Here is a 21,115-nt window from a genome sequence, read left to right on the forward strand (position 1 = left end):
AGATCCATAAAACTAAAAATCAAAGGATGTAGTTCTCCATATGTTGAATTGTAGTTTGACTCAGGGCAGGTCAGTTTGGGAGGATGGGAATCGGGGGATAGTGGGAAGACAGGAGGTTATGTCCTCAGGGCTACCTAATCTGCAGAGGCTGTCCAATACTGAACCAGCTTTTAAACTCATTTCAGAGTGTGGAGCGTGAGGGGGTACAGAGAAGAGTAGAGGCTTTATGCCTGAAGGAACGTTTTATTTTCTTATGTTTCTAGGGAAAGTCTAGTCTTTGGGTGAGCACCGTGGGCCAATGGAAAAATGGTGAATTTCATATATATACATACAAAATTCATATGTGAAATTCACCATTATATATATAATCCTTTCTGTAAGCATCCCTCCAGTGGTCTGGCACTTCGTGGGCCAGCTATTCCGGGCCTCTGTTTCATTCAGTGTGTGGCCTGGGGTGAGCCCTTTAAATCCAGCTCGTGCTCCCTGACAGGTGTTTTCCCAACTCCTGGGGCCGACGATTTTGGAGAGAGGCTGAACCAATGAGATTTTCCTTTGGGGGAGGGAGCGGGATTAAAGGCGTGGCTTGTGGGTCGTAGCAGGGGCGGGGTTTGCGCGGCTGAACAGAGCCAGGCTGGTTGCGTGGAGGCTTGTTTTATCCGCCCCCCCTCCACCGTTTTTTTTTTTTTCCCCCTCCTCTGGGTGTCTTATTAATTTCTCCGTGGGGCTGCAGCTGGAGACTGCGGAGCGTTGGAAATGACGCTTGGAGCTTTAATTACCGCAGCCGCCGGACAAGTGTGAGGAAAGCTGACAGGAAAAAGGACTGGATAGGGGGAGAAGAAGCAAGAAGCTTCCCCCTCCCCACTTTCTTCCCAATTTGGACTGGAGGTGCTAGGAAACTATAAAGGGAGCCGATCAGAGCCCGGCCCGGGCGAGAGGCCGGAAACCTACCGCCCCTTGGCAATCAACTTTTTTTTGGAAACCTTTTTCCCCCCCTGTCTTTTTATTGTTGCCCGGCCAGTGAGAAAGAGAGAAAGTGAGCGGGGAAGGAGAGAGAGAGAGAGAACGATCACACAGTGAAATAGCTGCACAGTCCGACCAGGAGCTCCACGCTCACACACTCGAGCACCCTTTCACACGCGCACACACACGCGCGCGCACTCACGCGCACAGGGTCCCCCTCCTCGGGTCCCCAGACCTGGTCCCGCGATCGTGGACTCGGTCGCCCGCGCAAGGAGTCGGTGCACCGCGCGCGCGACGCGCCAGTCCCCCTCGCGCCCCCCACGCGCGCCTGGCTGACGGATCTCTTCTGCGTGCCCGAAAGGGGATATGCCATTTGGACATGTAACTGTCAGCACGGGATCTGAGACTTCCAAAAAATGAAGCTGGCGACAGGACTGTGCATCTGGGTGAGCCTTCTGGTGGCGGCGGGGACCGTCCAGCCCAGCGCTTCTCAGTCAGGTGGGTCGTGGTTCCTTCTCGCGCTCCAGTTGTTGAACCTGCTGCGGGCGGCTTGGCAGCATGGGTGACTCCCTTGCCCCCTTCGCCCAACCTGACAGCCGCTGGCGCTCAGGAGAGGAGGGATCAATCCACCGGGTCCTCTTCCTTGGGCTCTTGGTCACCTCTCATTCTGTCCCCAAACTTATCCCCAGTGTGTGCATGCGTTTTATTTGTCGTGGAAAAAAAAAAAAAAAACACCATTCTGCATCCCTATCTCCTTTTCCATTCTGCTTAACCCCCCCCCCTTTTTTTTTTACATTCTCACGCGTTTTCTGTGAGCCTGTGCGGGATCCCTTATTGTCGCGCGTGTCGTGAGGGACAAGGGAGACCCAAACCCCGAGTCAGAGGAGACCCTCCTCTCTCCGTCTGGTCCCCTGGTCCCGGAGGGAAGAAGCCTGGGAAAAGCGCGCACCGCGCGGGACGTGGAAGGGCTGGGGTCCCGGGACGGTGCCCGCTGGGCCCTTCAGTGCGGGACCGCGGTGTTGAGCGCAGCTTCGAGAACCCGCTTTGCACCTGTGTGTGTTGCCGGCGGCTACTGCGCCTTCAGTCGCCCGAGCCTTGCCGGGTCACACCCGACTTGAGCCCAGCCTGGGCTGCTGCGGCTGCGGACAGGCGCGCCGCGGCCCAGGGGCCCGGAACTCCCGGCCTCCTGGGCGGTAGTCCCAGAGCTCTCGAGCAATTGACTTGAAGGGAGCTTGCCTGCCTGCCTGCCTGACCTCTTTAAAAAAGAGAGAGAGAAAGGTAGACATACTTGAGCCGGGAGCCCGGCCTTCCCGTCGGTTGCTGGGTTTGGCTCCAGGAAGAGTTCGTCCTGTAGTTAAACTTGCTATTGGCCGGAGTCCCTCCAACTTCTCTGTTTACCGCCCAGTGCGGCTGCCGAGCCGACCAGTCGCGCGAATTGATTGAACGGGAGGCGGGCGCGGCTGTGCTGGGTGCGCGGCCACTGTTTTCCAGAGAGCTGGAGCCTAGCTACCTGGACAGGCCAAAGGCTAAGCGACCCCCGGGAGGCAGTGCGGTGGGACTGGCGCGCCGGCTGGGCTGGGCTAATGGCAGCACCTGCATTGCCAGGGAGCTCAAAGTTTGACACTTGAGTTTCCTGGGGATGAAAGTGGGACAGGAAGGGACCGCAGAGAATCGGTGTTTGACACGGCCGAGGGAGCCCTTTGGGGGAGCGGGAGAGATTTCCGGAACGATCCGGGGCTGCTCCCGGGAGCGTAGGAGGCAGCTACAGGAGATAAAGCCCCCGGGAGTGGCGATGCGGAGAGCTTTAGGCCCGGGGAGGGTGTCCTTCTGACCTCACCAAGAAAACAGTGCGCTGTAGTTTTCCCGCTCCGCCCCAGCCGCCGTCGCCTCCCCCTCCTTGACTTGACTAGTAAATAACAAGTTACAATCAGAGAGCCTTTCAGAATGACCTTCGCGTTGCACAATGTGCGCCGTTTGTACGGGTCGTTTGCACCCTCCCAGTTACTCTGAAATTCTTCATGCATACCAGGTTCTGCGCTCCAGCCACCTCCGGAATTACACCAACACGGACTTGAGATTCCAAGCGGCCTCTTAGATACATCCCTTTTTATCTCCCTCCCCACTCCGAGTCCCTTCATATTTTCCTTCAATGGGTTGATTATGCACATTGACCCATTCAAAAGCAGTTGCGACCGACGAGCAGGCTTAGCCGAGAGGAATTTCTAGGAGGCGACCTACTGGGGGCTGTCTGGTTCAGCTTCAGCCGCTGGGGGACCAGGCTCCGAGTCCGCAGCAATTTGGTATTAACTGTGTGGCTTGGGGTTGAGCTATGCCGAAAAGCCCTTTTCAGAATTTCTGCAAGGAATGTAATCCAAATTAGTTCTGCAGCTGGTCTCTTCTCGCTTCCCGCCCCCCCCCCCCCCCCCCCCCCCCCCCCCCCCCGCGAATTGTCAGACCCACAAGTGAGCCCATTTAGAACGCGAGGATTAGCGTGCCATTGTTGTTCGGTGTGTGACTCTGTACTTGAAATTCTGGGGACACAAAGGCGAGCCTCACTTGTTCAAAACACAGTGATCTAGATAAAAGGGCCGCACAAAGAAAAGCTGTCGGGTGCATCCCTGGTATAATTGCAACACGCAAGCTAAGGTGACCCACTGGAAACTGTAAATGCCCCTGGGGACTTCTTTTTTCATCCTACCCCACCCTCGTCCTGCCGCACCTGGCAGGGAAAGTTCAGCCGGTTTTAATGTAGTGCTTTTATAAAACCAAGTAACTGTCTGGGATGTGAGTGAAGATCTGTGTGTTTGTGGCTGTGTATGTGTGGCTGCATGTCCCCAAGTAAATACATATTGCGTCTCCACTCTCGTGGTTAGCAGTCAGTAGCAGTTTGGAGGAGTTTGTTTTGGTCCAAATGAGAAATTAAGTGCGGATAAGTAAACTAAGCTGCCAGAGGGCGACAAGATGTTGAGTGAATTGCTTTTAGATGAAACAAATTAAGGAAACGAGGGAAGACAATCTGCTTCTCGCATTATTAGACACGCTTGGAGTTCAGGGGAAAGCGGCATATTTTTGAAATGCTAATGTCTTAAGAAGCAGAAGGAATGCACCTTATTTACTGCTCTATGTGAATAGAATAAAAATATGGGGAGGGGCACGACAATTCTCTTGAACAGAGTTAAGAGATTTCTGAAAATAATTGTAACTGAGCAGGATCTGTTCTTGTTCTTTAGCTCTAGAGAAAGCGATTTGTGTGTGTCTGTGTGTGTGTGTGCGTGTGTGTGTGTGTGATTCAGAAGGACTTTGCCTCATTTCTAGTGATTCATTTTATCAAGAAATACTATAGTCAAGGGCCCTTTCTATGTCTGCTATAAAGCCCTTACCACGAAAAGGAATGATTCCAAAATTTCTGTCTTCCTGGTATGGTTGAAAAAGCAATCGCTTTCACCCTTGTATTGAAATGAAGTACATGTGGTATGGAAAGTATAGTCTTACTCACCTTAACAGATACAGGGTGAGCAAGTTAAGTTCCCATGCCTCATTTGCAAGTGACTTAGTCCTGCTTTCATTCTATAAAAGAACATGCATTTTCCTACATATTTCAGATGTGTCTCCAGTCTTAAGGGTTGTTTTGCCTTTGAGAAGAAAAAGGTTAATACATTTAGGTAAATGACGGGAAAGATGTTAAATATATTTTCAGAATAAACCCCACATCAGTTCTTTTTCCTACCTGTGTTTGCTGTAAACACACCCATGGGTGCACTGTTTCCCTTTTTTTCTTTTAATTTTGAACATCTTATATATGCAAAAGGGGTCTTTTTACATTTTTTTCTTGAGAGTGCTTCTTAATAAATTTATACCTATCACTGTTAACTGTGCATCACTTTGGAAACACTCTAATGTGGACCGTTGTGATAAAATTGAAAGACTCTTGGTTCTGTCATGATTCCTGTTTTCTGATTTTCTTCACAAATTAAACCACTTTTATTTATTTTAATCACGAGTACACCGAAAGTCAGTTTTTTGAAAATCAAGGCACTTACTGCTTTTTATATTTTTCATTTAGTCACTGGAAATGTGTCTTAATTAAGAAATTACATTAAAATGTTTACCAGGGCATGTGCTTCGTGGAAAATTTAATGGTTTTCTACTCTAACCTGAATGCAGTAAGTTTGCAAGGGCTGAGTTTTAGACTTTGCATTTATTTGAGGTAAAATTGTATTTCCTCCTTAAAGTGGATTCAAATATTTAGTATTCATGAGCTTTCATCCCTTTGGTTTTTAAATAGAAGTGCTATTTATCATCTGTCTTATGCATTCACCCTTTCCATTACTATAGATTCTTTTTCTTTACATCTTATTGTTTATTGAGTTTATACATGAGAGTATATATTTTCCCCTCCACCACTAAGCATATTCTTTGTGTGTGTGTGTGTGTGTGTGTGTGTGTTTTTTCCCAGCAACCTGCCACTCAGCCACTGCAGGAGTCCTCTGAGCCAGTTTTCATTCTTTCTTTCTGATAAATCTGATATGGCTGGTTGGCTGGACAATCGCAAGCCATTCCATTGCTCAAATGTATTCCTGAAAGACAATAAAAAGGCATCGATCCAAGATCACTAACACATCTCAACAGCTCGGACTCCAAGGCCATACCTCTCCACAGAGAAATCTCTTTTTCCTTCACTCTTTCCCTTTTTTCTCTTCTTGACCAAAGAAGGAAGGTAGAACACAGCCATTTACAAAAAAAAAAATGCTGGGGATGCAAGCAGTTGGGGGTCTTTTTAAATATTCTCTGAAGCTTGGTGATTAGAGCCATCTTGAGATGAATGAGTATGTAAGGTGTGCCTTTTAGGCAATAAATTAGGGTGCCTTAGACTTTGCTGTGCTTAGAAGTGGTGTCATTTTTATGTTCTTTCAATCCAGTTATTAGGAAAATTTAACATATTAAAAATAGCAGCAGGGTTTTGCTTTAGTTTACAGGGTTCTGCTGCTGTTAGATAGCATATGTGATATGTAAGCACCTAAAACATAAATAAAACAAATGACCAAAAAGGTGTTCTGTTACCTGCAAACTCGCTGGCCCTGGCTGTTTGATTTTACCCTTTGTGAGAGGGTACAGTTTTATAGAAATGTTAATATTTACATTGAAATTAGCTTATACATGCTCAAGCCTGTAGCTGTTCTACAAGAATTAATCAAGTATATCCCATTGTTTCCTTTTACAATGATCTACTGAGTATGTTGTGCAGGCTAGAATTTAATCATATTGTGAACTAAATCATTTTAGAAATAGCCTACTATGTTACATTTGACCACATGGGATCCAGTTACATCTTTTCTCCAATACTCATTTTCTAAATTATTACAAATATTGGGCATTGGAGTAAAACCTTATATTTCATGCTTTCTAATGCAGGTATTGATTGAAGTTTACAGTTTATAATGACAAATAACTTCTTAATTTTTTTCTTTTTATAATGAAAAGATCTTAAATCAGTGTTCCCTGAAACTAGCTCTTCTGCATAATGCAAATGAAATTTGAAGTGCCTGTTCTGTGGGTGTGACCCAGGACATAGCCAGGTGGTTAAAATCAGGATTTCTACACTGTGGGGACATTTCCTCTATTTTCTTATTAATACCCTGAGCATCCCCGTGTCTTCGTGACTTGGTTGGTGCACCTCGGGGAGACATGCATGTAGTGTCATCTCTATTTCACGCTGCATAGCCATTTTCTGCAAAATGTCTTCAAAGTCTTCTGTGATATTGAGGTACATTCCAGTAACAAATTACTTGGTATCTTTAAAACGTGTACACATATTTTAATAAACACAATGGAAAGTTTCTCGCAGACCATCTTGTTTATAAGAGCACCTGTTTAAATGAAATAAAGAGGTTATTAACTCTAAAGTATTTGTGTTTGAGGCCATTTCCCCAAAATATTCATTTTCAGGATTGCCCTATGGTCTCTTCAGATTTCATTGTATATGACTTCATTCTCTTTTTCTGAGTCGTTGATAATTCTGACATGTTTGTTAAAGAAATGGACCTTTTCCCTAATGTTTTAACCAAAGGTTTAAAGCTATGTCCTTGCTTTTAGATTTGACAGGTACACTAGTGCTTTCTGTATGCACTACTTTTCCAAGAGGGAGGAGAACTGCCTCACATCTATAACATAGAGATGGAATATGTTGATATTTTGGGGCCTTATTCTAAAGTGCTTTGTTTGAACATGTAATAATTGTTTTAGAGTTATTTTCATTTTGAATAAGTGATTGTTCTGCAAGCCTGTTGCTTTGCACACCTCCAGGGGGCAGCAGCCTCACAGGACTTAATGGGAAAGGCGAATGCCTGAGCTGTGGGTAGTGCAGCAGCAGCCCTGCTATTGTGTGATGCTGCAGAATAAGGGTGAAGAGAAGTGGGGTCTGGTCAGAGAGTCATTTTCTTTGAGATCTTAGGTTAGACTTCTTGCTCTGTGTCTCAATTTCTTTATCTCTTAGTGTAGCTAAAAGTGATGCCTAAATGATGACATAATTTTTTAAAAATGATTTAGTTAGGAAAAGGATGTTCAAACTTTTAAGAAAAGAAATCCATTGATTTCCAGTATTTTTATAAGTGGACCTTTTTGGTTTTTTAAGCAAATCCCTGTGTGTAGCCCTGGCATAGCTGCCCAGAGAAGCCAGCTTGGTGTCCCTGACTGTGGCCCTCCCCCTGCCCCCCGCCCCCCCCCCCCCCCCCCGGCTTTCCTCTCTGCCCCTGTGCCTACATCACAGAAATCAGGCACTATTTAGGAACTACAGATCTGGTCCTCTCCTTTTTAAAATTAAAAAATAATAACTTTATTACATTTTCCCCATTACCCTGTAGTCTCCTTAAGACCCCCTCCCCACTCCCAGCAATCACCACACTGTTGTCCATGTCCATGAGTCCTTTTTCCTTCTTTCTCAGTCCCTCCACCCCTCACCTCCTCTCCCTTTTAACTGAGGACACAGGGAGCACCGGGAAGTTAGGTGATATAAGTTAGTCGTCGTCTTCTGTAACATTACCATTTTCTTGAGCATTCATAGAAATACTTGAAAAGTTTCAGGCACTTAAAGAGATAAACAAATACAAGGCTGTGTTGCTTTAAAAGAGCATTGCAAAATTGACATGAAAACAAATGGATCGGGACCATGGGCCTAATTATCAGACTGTGAAGTTCTCCTCCAGGGGGAGACAGTGGAATTATCATCTTTACTTTTATTTAGGAAGTAGGCATTGATGGCATGTATCTTTTACAGCTCATTGAGATTGAAGAAATAAAGCACCTTTGTGAAGACAGTCCTGTAAGAGGCTCTGTTTACTTAGCAAGGTCTGTGCTGGGCGTCACATTTTGACCCTGAAAGTCAGGTAGAAGTTACCCACACACATTATTGTGCATCACAGCACCTTCATGAGTTTCTTTTATGTTGACTCTTATATAGATGATCAATAAGTAAACAAATGGATATTTCTTCATTCTTTATTAAGTGATATGCATGCTTAAACAAAATGGATCATAAGGATAAACAGGGGGCTTCTTGTCACCAATTAATTGATGGCACCTTAATCAGCAAATCCATAGGGACACTTCAGAGTTGTCCATGTCCCTCCTTGGATCCAAGTTATTTACCTTTTATACTATCTTTGTTGGGCCCTCTTTGTTTTCTGCAGGCACCTACAAATAAAATAACACAGTTGTATTTTTTTGCACAAGTGCATGAGCTCAGCTTTAACTAGCAAGACTTGATCAATTTATTTCTATTGCACATTTGCCTCCCTCTAGCTGCCTTCTGCAAGATGCTGCCTCTGGGCCACGTGAGCTTGCAAAGTTGTTGACTTAACCTTAAATCTGTCTTGGTGCTTTCCTCACGCACCAGAGATTTTTCAGCCACGCTCGGCATTCTCATGGGCCATAGTGACGGGAAGGAGGTTTTGGCTGGGAGAGTCAGTCCTGTTAGGAATTGGAGGTGAGAGTGGAGCCCGTGAAACATTAACATAGATGCCATGTAACTTCCTGTGCACCATCATTAAACTTCTCCCTTGAGAGGTAGAGGTAGGTCAGTATGATTGTTAATCATGTTATTTCCAATATTGTAGGGGGGGCTGAAGCATACTAAAACTCAATAAGAATATGTAAGATTCAGTGTCTGAATCCTGACAGTTAAACTAATTGGAATCAAGGATGCATGTGTGTGTGTGTGTGTGTGTGTGTGTATAAAAATTTGGGACATAGTCTAATAGTGTTTAAAGAGAAGAAAATTAATATGTGATAACCAAGTCCAGTCTTAATGGGTTTCTTACCAGGTATTGTAAGCACCAGACTTACCTAGTCAGTGTTCCACAACTGTGCCTTGGTGGTTGTCTTTGACTTGGCCGACCCCTTTCCTCTGGACTTCATGGTTCACCTGGTGCCTCTGCCTGTCCCAACTGTTGAATTTTTTCAGTTCTGCTTTAAATCATACCTCATCATTCCATCTCCCTTCACTGACAACCCTGGACTATAAATAATCCTTATCTGTACCCCTTACCTGGAGTTTAATCTCAAACCATGCTACAATTTAACTTTTCTAAAAGCAGGAGTTTTTATTCCCTGCAGAGAATAATGTGGTACCACATATATAGTAAGCTCCTTAAAATATTTTTTAATGAAAGAATAACATACTTTTACTGAAACAGTTTTACGTTCATTCACAGATGGTTATTATTTGTAATTAAACCATATAGTGCACAAAGTAAGCTATTCTAAAAACATAATTATAGAATTCTTAATAATAGATATTAGACATGTTTACCCTGGGAATTTCTTTAGTTGCCTTTTCAAGCTTCCTGGGGTATTTCTTTCATTGGAGTATTTCCAAGACTGTATCATTTGTCCCCATTCTCATTTTTAGAGCCTGCTCATAATATGGTACAAAGAATTTCTGTTGGTTTTATTTTTGGTAAGTTAAATATATGTGAATATCATTCTAAAACATGTAAGAGTTTTGTAGTCCACTATTTTTATGTGGCCATTACATTATTTCTTTGTTTTTACATATTTATTTATTTTTATTTATTGTAGATTATTTATCCCCCATTTTTAAAAAGATTTTATTTATTTATTTTTAGAAAGGGGAAGATTTGGAGAAAGAGAGGGAGAGAAACATCAATATGTGGTTGCCTCTCATGTGACCCCCAATAGGGACCCAGTCTGAAACCCAGGCATGTGCCCTGACTAGGAATCGAACCAGCAACCCTTGGTTTGCAGATCGGTGCTCAGTCCACTGAGACTCATTAGCCAAGGCTTATTTCCCACTTTTAATTTATTAAAATTAAGTTTATCAGGATAACATTGGTTAGTAAATCATATAAGTTTCAGATGTACATCTTTATACTACATCAGCTCTGTATTCCATTGTGTGCTCACCACCCAATCAGGGTAGCAGGAAGCACGTACTGACCCATCTTTGCAATTCTGGACCACGTTAGGAACTGAGAAGCACATAGAGAAACTCCAGATGCCAACTCTCCCCTTTCTTTTGAAGACAGATAGACAAGGCCAATGAAACACAATACGAAATTAGGTTACTAAGCGATTTTTCAAACTGTTGGGAGGAATAGTTGCCTCCAGAGAAATGCTAATAGTATTTTATGAAAAAAGGGTTCCAACAGAATGTGGCATTTTCTATTCCTAGGTACATGCAATAATATAACTTTCTTAAAACTAATCTCTTTCAGTATCTTAAAATAGACAACCTGACATGTCCCTACAGTTTCCAAAGGATCTAAGAAAGGAAGCCCTTGTCACATCACTGAGAGAGGTGGCTGGGAATCTCCTGGCTCCTCTTCCACGTGATTCGGTCTGCACCCTGACAATTGATGAAATGGTTATGGTCTTTATAGTGTCCAATTCTGCTGGCGAAAATGCTCTTCCAGACATTTCTTCTCAGGGTCCCAGATTTGGAGAAATTATCAACCTTTCTAGATTACTGTGGTACCCTTGTTGTCTCTTAATTTATAAGGGCCTGAGAGAGTTAATATAGATTTCAAACTTCTCCAACAGTCTGCAGAGTAATCTGTTCGTGAGAGACCTGGGCATTGGAGACGTTCTGACTTCTGTCTGAAATTCCTTTAGTACTTTCCTGATTGTCTTTCTTAAGAATGTCCGAGAAAAAAGTTTGAGTCAGGAATTACTGTTCCTTCTTTGCCGATAAGGACATAGAGATAGGAAGAAACAGAGTGTAAGGGTGAAGCTTGATTGGTGCATCAGTCTGGTGCAAGTTGCCTGTTTGCCCTGTCCTGAGAGCCAGCTGGTCTGCCTTCTGCTTCTCAGCTGCTTGAAGGTCTCTCCCAGTGCCAGGAGCTAGTGATACCTCTGCAAGGTGTGGCTCCTCCACTGTACCTGCCCCACTGTGCGAGGAGGGGATGCTCAGCACACCACATGCTCCTGCCATCACATCATCAGCCCTTTTTGCTTTCCTTGTAGCTTCATGAAGGAACTTGTCCAATACATCTATCATTTAAGGAGTTCTCCTTTAGGTTACTATGTATTTCTCCTCCTCCATTATATTCTTCAGAGCTCCCTCTTTGTACTCTATATGTTAAGGAAACAATTATATAAAACCCTGGCTTTTTGAGGAAACTTCAAAGCAGAGACATATCCAGGCTTTCAAGACATGCATTTATACAGAGTGGGAAACCTCTTTAAAAGCAATACAGAAATGGAAATACCAGCAGATTAAGTACAGAGCCTTGGGAGGCACCAATGTAAGAGAGTAGCTCTGAAGTTGAAGCCTTTTACTGTGAATTTTGGGTATAATTATGTAATTTTTAATTGCTTTCTACTGGATGTAGTTGAACTCCGCTATTAACATGCACGGCTTTGAAAAAAATGTCACATACAGTAAAATCACACTATAAAGCACTTTAGTATAATCTTTGTGTAACATAATGTACTTATTATACAGAGATAATTTTGAGAATATTTTCTTTCTAAATATGAACTTGCCTAATGCAAATATATAGCTATTTTCCTGACATGTTTTAAAAATGGGTCATGTAATACTGTGTCTTATGTAGTTTTATAGTTTATAATGTTTGGATGTGATTTAAAAGAATCTTGCTAATTTGGGTACAAAAAGCTAAGCATAATAGCTTTAAATTTTTAATCATTTGTTATTTAGCAGAGATAAAAATCCACCTTTGACTTTTATCCTCTGGCTAAGTTCAATGTGACCATTTTAACTACAATAAACATTTCTTGCTAGCTGTGAATAAAACAATGCATCCAAATTAATGTCAGTACGCAGAAAGCTCTGATATTTGTCCATGCTTTAACTATGTTAGCACATTTAAGTAATGATAAAACAATGAGTATGACAATTTCCAATTTTACTGTGTAAAAATATCAACTAAACAGTTAATAATACTTCCCAGTTGTTTTAACTGCAAATTTAGCAGCCCCATTGTCCCTGGTGATATATCAAAACCTCTAAAAGTGTTCTTGGAATTTATAGAAACTGAAGTGATTGGCATTCAGATACAATTCTTTAGTGGCCTTTTCCTTTTCTTTCTTTCTTTTTTTTAGTACATGGATGAAATTTGAAAGTATGGAAAGCTTTGAGATAAATTGAAATAGACAAAACATTTTATGCAACTGTTGGTGAAAGGGACATTCATTATTTTTTTTCTGTACTTACTATATTGCTTGTGGCCAGAATTAGCACGCTATGAGCCGGAGAAAGAGATAAGACAAATAGAATGGCACGCAGCTAATTTCATTTAGCAAATTTAGATCTGATACATGCTATTTCACTCCTGTAAACTGACTCAGTCACTTCTTGAAAGGTGCAGACGAAATTGGTCTCCCACAGTTTAACAGCTTTCACTCAATACTTATAGACCATATAGAATAAACTTCTGTAAGTACCATATTGCTCACAGGCAGGATGAGCACTGGGGAGTTAGATTTATTAATGAGAGAAAAAAAGGAACAACAAAAATGCTTCAATCATTTCAGTTCTGCAGAAAGTAAAATATGTCAAATCATCCATTATTTTATGGTAATTTGTGATTCGAATCTGGTGTCTGGTTATACTCGTATTGTGGAACTAGTCATTCATTGGATACAGAATTCAACACGATGGGATCTGCTGTGATATCAGCAAGTGGCTCTAAACCAACAAACAAAAAAACCCCTAAAACCCAGAACTTGGTATTTGTAAAAACATGCCATCAGCCAAAAAAAAAAAAAAAGAAATTTTAGAGACATTTCTAAACAAGGCTAATTTGTGTAAAAGGATGGTCACATAAGATGGAAATGTGATTTTAGGAAAAAACAGGAATTTGTACAAAAATACCCATATTTGGGAATACCTCAAGGGACATTCCTCAAAGGATTTTCTAACATAATGAACTGTAAGGTATCTAGAAAGTTATAGCACAATTCACGTATCTGCTAGAGCTTTGTCATGGCTCAAGACTGCATTTTCCAATCAAGCTTACTATAGAGAATAATTCTCATATTCATGAATTGTTCATCTCATCATATTTCCAGTGGTGATTTCAAGGTTAATTTTTTCAGACGGCTCCTCTCTTGATTAAAGTTCATAGTAATTGTATATGTGCTGATGTAGCACATGAAGGTTTTAAAATAATGACATCTTTGATTTGATACAAAGACAAGATCAAATGCTTTTCAATGCTTCCTATTCCAATATATGAAAAAAAAAATAACTTCAATGTTTGTTTTTGATTTCTATTAAAAATATGGAGACTTTTGCTTGGCCTTTAGAAAATCCTATGAAACCTGTGTAAGGGTATAAACAACAAAGACTGTTCTGTTACCAGACTAATATTCAAGACCTACATTTCTTACAATTTTACTGATTGTTAAAATATTGCAGATCAACCAACTAAAGACTTAATGCCCAGAACAGTAATGGACCTCCATATTTCTGCTTTGGCAAGTGCTGTGGCTCATTCTGATGTGTCTTTGCCATTATAGTCACCGAATACTTTCTTACTCTTTTACATAATACAATTTTTGCTGCATTTGAAAGGAATGGGAATATTCATAGTATTATACTAACTTGGCCACAATGAAGTATTGGTTCGTGTGAGGTAGTCATGCTTCTACACTGTGTATCACAGTGTAGGTGCTTTTTTATTTGACTTGAGGTTTGAAAAGAAATGGCTTAAGATGGATGGACAGAGGGTCTTGCCTACAGATTGAATTAGCCTAGAAGAAAAATCTCATGAGTGAGGCAGGCCAAAGGACTTCAATAAAGCCGATGCTATGAACTCTCCTGAAAGCAGGAACGGATACAGATGGGTCATATGTCTATTAATTGGGCTTAGGGAGAATCACAGTTTGAACTTGTGATTGCTGTAATAGGTGTGGTAATCACCGTGTTGCATGCTTATGTTATTAATCAGAATGAGTAGTTTTCTGACAAGGTGTCAGCTGTCCCACGTGCGTGTATTAAGTCACTTAAGACATGGAACTCTCCCTTGAGGGCACCACACATACTCTTTCAATTTGTGGTGGATCAGGAGAAGAAAACATCCAATTTAAATTGTTTATACAATTAAAATATAATACTGTGATAGAAATTATGGATTAGCTTGATTATGATGCTCTTGCTAACTTAGGTTTGTGGTTCTTTTTTTTTTTTTTTTTTTTTGCAAAGTAAACTCTATTACATCAGAGTGGTGGAGTACCGTTTCATTTGAAGAATGATTAAAGAGAAGTAGATGCCAAGCATGAAAAAGAGGAGGCTTGGGAAGGGGACATGATAGCTATCTTTAAAAGTTGAAGGGTTGTTACATACAAGAGGGATTAGCACTATTCTGTGTAGCCTTGGAGAACAGAAACATTAACAGCTGCTTGACATTGTAAGGCATCGGATTTCGGTCGAACACCATCAAGGAGTTTCTCACAGTTAGAGCTTTCCAAAGTTGGACTGGACCGTCCTGGGAGGTGGTGAGTTCCTTCATGTGTGGGGTGGTAGGCTCTGATCTAACCTCTTCTGTGATGATAAGGAATGAACGAGGCAGCTGAGGAACAACTGGTCAGTGATGCTGGGGATGGGGATTTGGTTCCGTGACTTCTGAGGGCCCTTCCCGTCCTGAGAGACGGCCGCAAGCACGCTGTGCCCAAATATCATTTCCTGGGCTGCAGAAAACAGAGGCAAGGAACACAAACTCCATGTCTCTGTGGCTAGGATCCCCCCCCCCCATGCTTTTTGTCATCATACCTTCTCTTCATTAGATCAGAGGATTTGTAAGGGATCTTTTAAAGATTGTTTTTCGTCTGGAGAAATTATGCTGAGTGAAGTAAGACAGTCAGAGAAAGATAAATACTGTAGAATTTCACTCATGTGTGGAATCTAGTAAACAAACAGAATGAATAAGGAAAAGCGGGACAGACTCATGGATGGAGAGCAGGATGATGGCTAGCGGAGGAGAGGTGAGGGGGTGGAGGGACAGAGCAAAAAGAAAAAGGACTCATGGACACGGACAACAGTGTGGTGATTGCAGAGGGGAGGGTGTATAGGGGGACTAAATGGTAAGGGGAAAGATACAATAAAGATTAAATAAATAAAGATTGTTTTCAAAATATAAAAAAGTTTGTTCTTATTTTTTCTCAACAGTCTTTATGTTAGGCATTTATACCTCTAATTTAATGTACTGTAATAAACAATTCTCAAATTTAAAAACCAGACAACATTAAATAAAAATATACAAGCTTAACAATGTATACTTCATTGTGCTCCTGGGTTACCCCAGCAGGTGTTTATAAGACTGAGTCTAATGCAGCTAGAGGGAGAAATACATAAGCAGGGAGGCCACGGAGCAGGAAATTAGATACCTGGGCCTTCAGTTGCGAGTGGAGTATAAATTGTAGAGAAATAGCAAAAGAGGGGTGCTTTCCTAAAGGAACTAAAAATCAAAAGGATACTAAAAGATGAAGGCACATATGTATATCTCACTTACAAATTAAGTAGCTCTTTATTAGTTAGCTTTGGGAATATTTTACTTCAAGACTTTTAACATTTCAATCTCTTGTACTACCTCTTTTAGATACACACTTTAAGACACTAAATAAAATGTTTTTTTCTTTTGTGACCATTTTTTAAACATTATTTTAGAGTCTCCTGATATGAGAATATATGAGGTTTGTCTACAAAGTATCCAACCATGTAATATGAAAAGTGGAGACATTTATTGAAAAAGATACAAGATACAACAAACATTGTACACGGGACAAGGACACCTCAGTCCACTTCAAAGTTTGCACCTTGGGACCACACACAGTTCTCCCAATCACCATCAGCTGCCCCGTCGTATTTTCCTGAATATCTTCCCTTTCAAAGATGATTTTAGTTTTGGGAAAAGCCAGAGGTTTCAGGGTGCCAAACATGGGCTGTAGGGGGTTGAATCACTTGGGTGATTTGATGTTTTTCAAAAAACCTCTGCATGAGACATGATGCATGAGTTAGTGTGTTGTCGTGACAAAGTTGCCAGTCACCAGTTGCCCATAGCTGCAACCTTCTGAATCATCTGAATAGTTTCCTTGGAGAAATGTTCAAGCTTAACACAAAATTTGATGCAGATTTGTTGCTCTTCTTGTGCATTCATTTTGAATGCAACAACCACACAGTGCACATGTTCACTCGATGGTGCCTGCTACCCCCACTGACTAGTACAGTGGAGTCATCACTGTTCACACATGCACATCCCAGTCCACTCCCCTTGGCTTCCAGGTTGCACTGATGTCACGCAAACCATTCTGGTATGTTAACAATGGCTGGACTTTCTGCAGACAGACCTCATATACTTTCTGCAAGTCTGCCTGATTCACTCTCTCTCCTCATTGTCTGCAGTCTATATCCATTTTAATGCCTCCTCCAGGCCAAGCACTATGACCGTGCTGGTAGTATTATGCATTTCCACCTCCAGTGTTCCCTACAACCTGAATGGTAGGTGTTAGTAACTCTCTTTATGGGTAAGGAAACTGAGACTCAGAATCATATGATTGGCCCAGTTCACAGAACCACTTGTCAGCAGAGGCAATGTCCTAATAATGCACTTGGCTATTTTGGGGTGTACTCTAGACTTAGATTTGGTTATCTGTCTTTAAAGAGACATTGAGTGAAGACAATCCACTCAACAAAAATTAAGTCTTTCTGACACTTCTCTGTAGACTTGCTCCTATTCATTCTTGTTTTGTCTTAGTTTCTGGATACCACCTTCCCCTGTCTCGTGTTTGTGTAGCTTGTTCTGCGCTCTTACCGCTCACCAGAGCTCCAGCCTTCCTGTTGCTGCTGTCCTCCGAATATCTTCACCTGGGTGTGATGGTGTCTGTGATGCAATCTGTTGAATGCTTTACTTTTTCCACAATTTCGTGTGCTTCTCTTGTCTTAATTGGTACAATTTACTATAAGCACTTACCCCTGTAGTAGGTTTTCATTTGGTAAAAAAAAAAGCCGTGAAATCATAATATCTCACGTTTATGAAAGGCCTACTATGTCAGAAAGTGTGCCATGCACACTGAGATGCACTGTCTCACCTCATCTTCACGACATGGACACTACTGCCGTCACTGCACAGGCCAGGATGAGAAGCAGAGAGAGATTAGGTGGTTCACCAAATGGCACACACCTGTGCAGGTGGCCTATCAGCAGTGCCCAACCTCCTAACTGTTCATTTTACATCATCCAAATATCAATATTTTCTATGTGAAAATAAACTAAAACCTCTAAGGAGGATGTAGCAATATAGATCCAGATTATTAACTATTTTATGCCATTAACAATTATTTGATGTCCATAATAATTATTAGTAACCAGGAATATTCATGAATATGCCAAACTGGGAAACAGGATCCAGTATATTAACAAGATATGCTAGTATTCTATTGTCACATTACAATTTAAGTACACTGTGATACTTTAAATAGAGTAACTGGACTAGTCACTTTTTAAAATTTATAATATTAAGTAAAATATTGCAAAGAGTTGAAGTAGAGGTTAAAGAGAGGGACTTAAGAATTATATAGCCCAGGTAATCATGGCTATATAATTCTAATCATGTAAAGATGTATTAATTACTCAATATTTTTAAGCATTAATTTTCTCATCTAAAATTGGGATCAAATACTTCTAAGAACTCTAAATTGGGGGGGTTACATGAGGTGGTGTATGTAAAGCAGTGTTGATTGCATAGTAGTAAATGCTCAACAAATGTTAATTATGTCATGCATGCGGTAGTATTATTAGTAGTATTATGGTTGCTAAGGCAGTTCAATGTAAAAAAAGAAGCATCGTAAGTGTAAAGTAACAAAATGTTAAATGTGAGAAGACTATGGACTTTCTCATAATTTGAATTACATTGTGCACTGTGTTTATAAACATGTGATCCCATGTTGGTCTGTAGAATTATTGCATGTGTGGTATGGCCTGAGAGTTGTAAGTGTGGCATTTAGGGAAGAATTTGGCTCTCTCTGAGGAGCAATTTGCTCAACTCATTTTTCCTTCCTACTGTTTTTATAGTTTTGGTATTTAACAAAAAAAAGCACTTAGAGAGACAATTTTGTTCCAAAGATTTATGTTTACCCTACAAACTCAAACCCTCTGTCCTTTCATCCTTATTGTTTTTTAAAGTACCTTCAAGAGAAAATTGTTTTTAATCAAGTTTATAAGGTAACTGTTTTATTACATTTTATTAGGCATTTAAACTTTTCAAGATAAGGCACAACTAATGTATGACTGAATGTATTTTTTGGAAACATTTTTGCACGCGATGGCAGAAACTTCAAGATGTGTACAGAAATACTGATTAGATTGTGACACATGGAAAATAATCCGAAAATTGTTGCAATTATTAAATGCTTTCCCTCTATCATGGTTTTTGCATCTTTATTAAAAAAATTAAGAAATCCAGTTCAAGTCTACACATGTCTTCATAAAGTTTTTAATTCTCAGAGCTATGTCAGTAGCGCTCACTTACTGATTAACTTTGGAGCACCTCAAAAGTGTACACATTTAAAAATAGTATTAACTATGCAGAGGGCAGTTGTTGCTCTTCTAAAGTTAACGGCTTGCTTTTCATGCAACATCCTCAAACTTCCTACAGTCAGTGAGTTAGATCAAGAAAACAGTTATTTTGACAATTTGCAAATCTGGACATTTTCAAGGATGCTGTGCTTGCCCACGTTGAAGCTAAACAAATAAATAAATAGATTTAGACTGTTACCTTTAGACTGAGAGGTAGGTATTTACTTCACAAGCCCCAATCACCGGTTATTCAGCTGAAAGGTGGTACTTCAGAATAATATGGGCAGCAGGGATGTGTGATTAGGTTTCTAACAGAGTTTCTGATACAAACTATGAGTTATATCCTTAAAAGAAACACCTTGTAGCAGTTAAATTGCTAAAAATTTTAGATGTGAGGACAGTAACCCTCCAAAAATGATCACTGCATGCCAACACCTTTTTAAATTTTAGATGTATTTTGTAGATGCAGGTGTTGGCTTTGGTATCAAGGTTTTGTGTAGTTATGACTATGCTTTTTTTTACTTAAACACAAACCAATAAAGTGGAATAATAAACTATAATCCAAGTGAATACCACTGATTTCCCACATTGATTTTCTTATTGCTTATCATTAATGTGACATTCTTAGTTTAACTTATGGTTGATCACAAGTTTAGAAGACAAAAATGGTATCTGTATATTTGAATATAAAGACATTTACAAAGATGTTTATTCAATTAAGATGTTCTGATATAGCTATTTTAAATGAAGATTTCATAAACAGATTAGACTTCATGAATGCAGTCTACAAATGAGGATAGTTGTTACTATGGTAACCTTTACCAGGTACTTGGTAGTGCAATTTGAATTAGTCCTATTCTACAATGAGGGTGGTAAGGTAATGAAAATTAGAGTAATTAACAGTCAAGGCTTGCGTTTAAAGAAAGACAATATGCTGAGTTTGTGAGAAAAGCAGGCATATTGAACAGGGCGAATTAGGCTGGTAGGGATGAAATGACCACCACATCGCATTCAGCGGGACTCTCCTTCCTTTATCGCACTCCATGCTGGCTTTTGTTTTAGACCCTGTTGTTCTCCACCCCTGAGTAGTTCTAATTGCATCCATGAATCAGGGACCAACTCATTCCCTTCTTGCAAAGCAGTCTTCATCTTTCACTGCCAGCCAATATCCTACTTAAAAAACAGTCTAGAGAGTGCCTGCCTTCCCAGTAGAAAAGGACGGTCAATTTCTGTCAGTTTTGATACTAATTTTGACTTTCATGAACTCTGGTTTGTTAGGTTTCATGTATCTTTGAATTAACACCCTGCCCCATCACCAGCCACCAAACATGAAAACAGTTTCCCTCTTTCCTACCTGTGCAATTTGGAGGAATTTGTCGTGATTCTAATGATGTCACTCATTTTCTTCAATATAATCTTAATCGGTGGGTAGAACTTTTTGTGTTTTTAACTTTTATTTTATTTCAAATCTTTTTTTACCCTCTTGTAGTTTTTACAAATATACTAAAATGGATTGTCAGTGGCAATATCTGCCTGAAATGAATACAGCTTAAAAGCAGAAAATTATTGATTTTTAAAATGAATTATTTTCCTCAGACTTTAGTGAGGCCCATTTCCAATAGCCATTTTATTTACCCTTTATCTTTCCATGCAGTAGCTTTAATATCACCAAGGCCACTATCACCATCAATATATTCCTGAGAAAGATGATTATGATTTGCAGTTTTTCTAAAAAGACAATTGGAAAGTTGAGTGTATTGTTTGACCAAACTTTGGTATATCTGTGTTATGTAAAACTATAAATTATAGTTTAAATCATAATTCTTATATTTCTAATAATGGTAGGATTTTAAAGTATTGCAATTATGTGGAGTTTATTGTACATTAAGAAAATTAAGGGATAAATGATCTAGACGACATTATGTTGCTAAGAAGGAGGAGAGCAAGCTTCTCTGGACTTATCTGCACTTTAAGAAATCAAGTTTAGAAAAGCAACTTGGGATTTATAGTTTTTTTTTTTCCATTTTTCTCGACTAGAAATCTTGAGTAGGAACGCCAGTGCGTGGGATTCCGGGAACACACAGGAATGGTAGCAGTGGGAGT

General features: G+C 40.6%; 1 protein-coding gene across 6 annotated transcripts in view; it reads left to right on the forward strand.

Moving 5' to 3' along the window:
- The first annotated feature begins 647 nt into the window (after positions 1-647).
- Positions 648-21,115, forward strand: part of ERBB4 (erb-b2 receptor tyrosine kinase 4) — a 970,339-nt gene continuing 949,871 nt past the window's right edge. For all 6 annotated transcript variants that reach the window (XM_036022897.1, XM_028510101.2, XM_036022900.1 and 3 more), the window contains exon 1: positions 648-1,458. In XM_036022897.1, coding sequence (XP_035878790.1) covers positions 1,377-1,458 — 82 coding nt within the window. In that variant the 5' untranslated portion in view covers positions 648-1,376. The remainder of the gene's footprint in view (positions 1,459-21,115) is intronic.

This window comes from Phyllostomus discolor, chromosome 4 (genome assembly GCF_004126475.2).
Source record: "Phyllostomus discolor isolate MPI-MPIP mPhyDis1 chromosome 4, mPhyDis1.pri.v3, whole genome shotgun sequence".
In the NCBI taxonomy this organism is placed as follows: Eukaryota; Metazoa; Chordata; class Mammalia; order Chiroptera; family Phyllostomidae; genus Phyllostomus; species Phyllostomus discolor.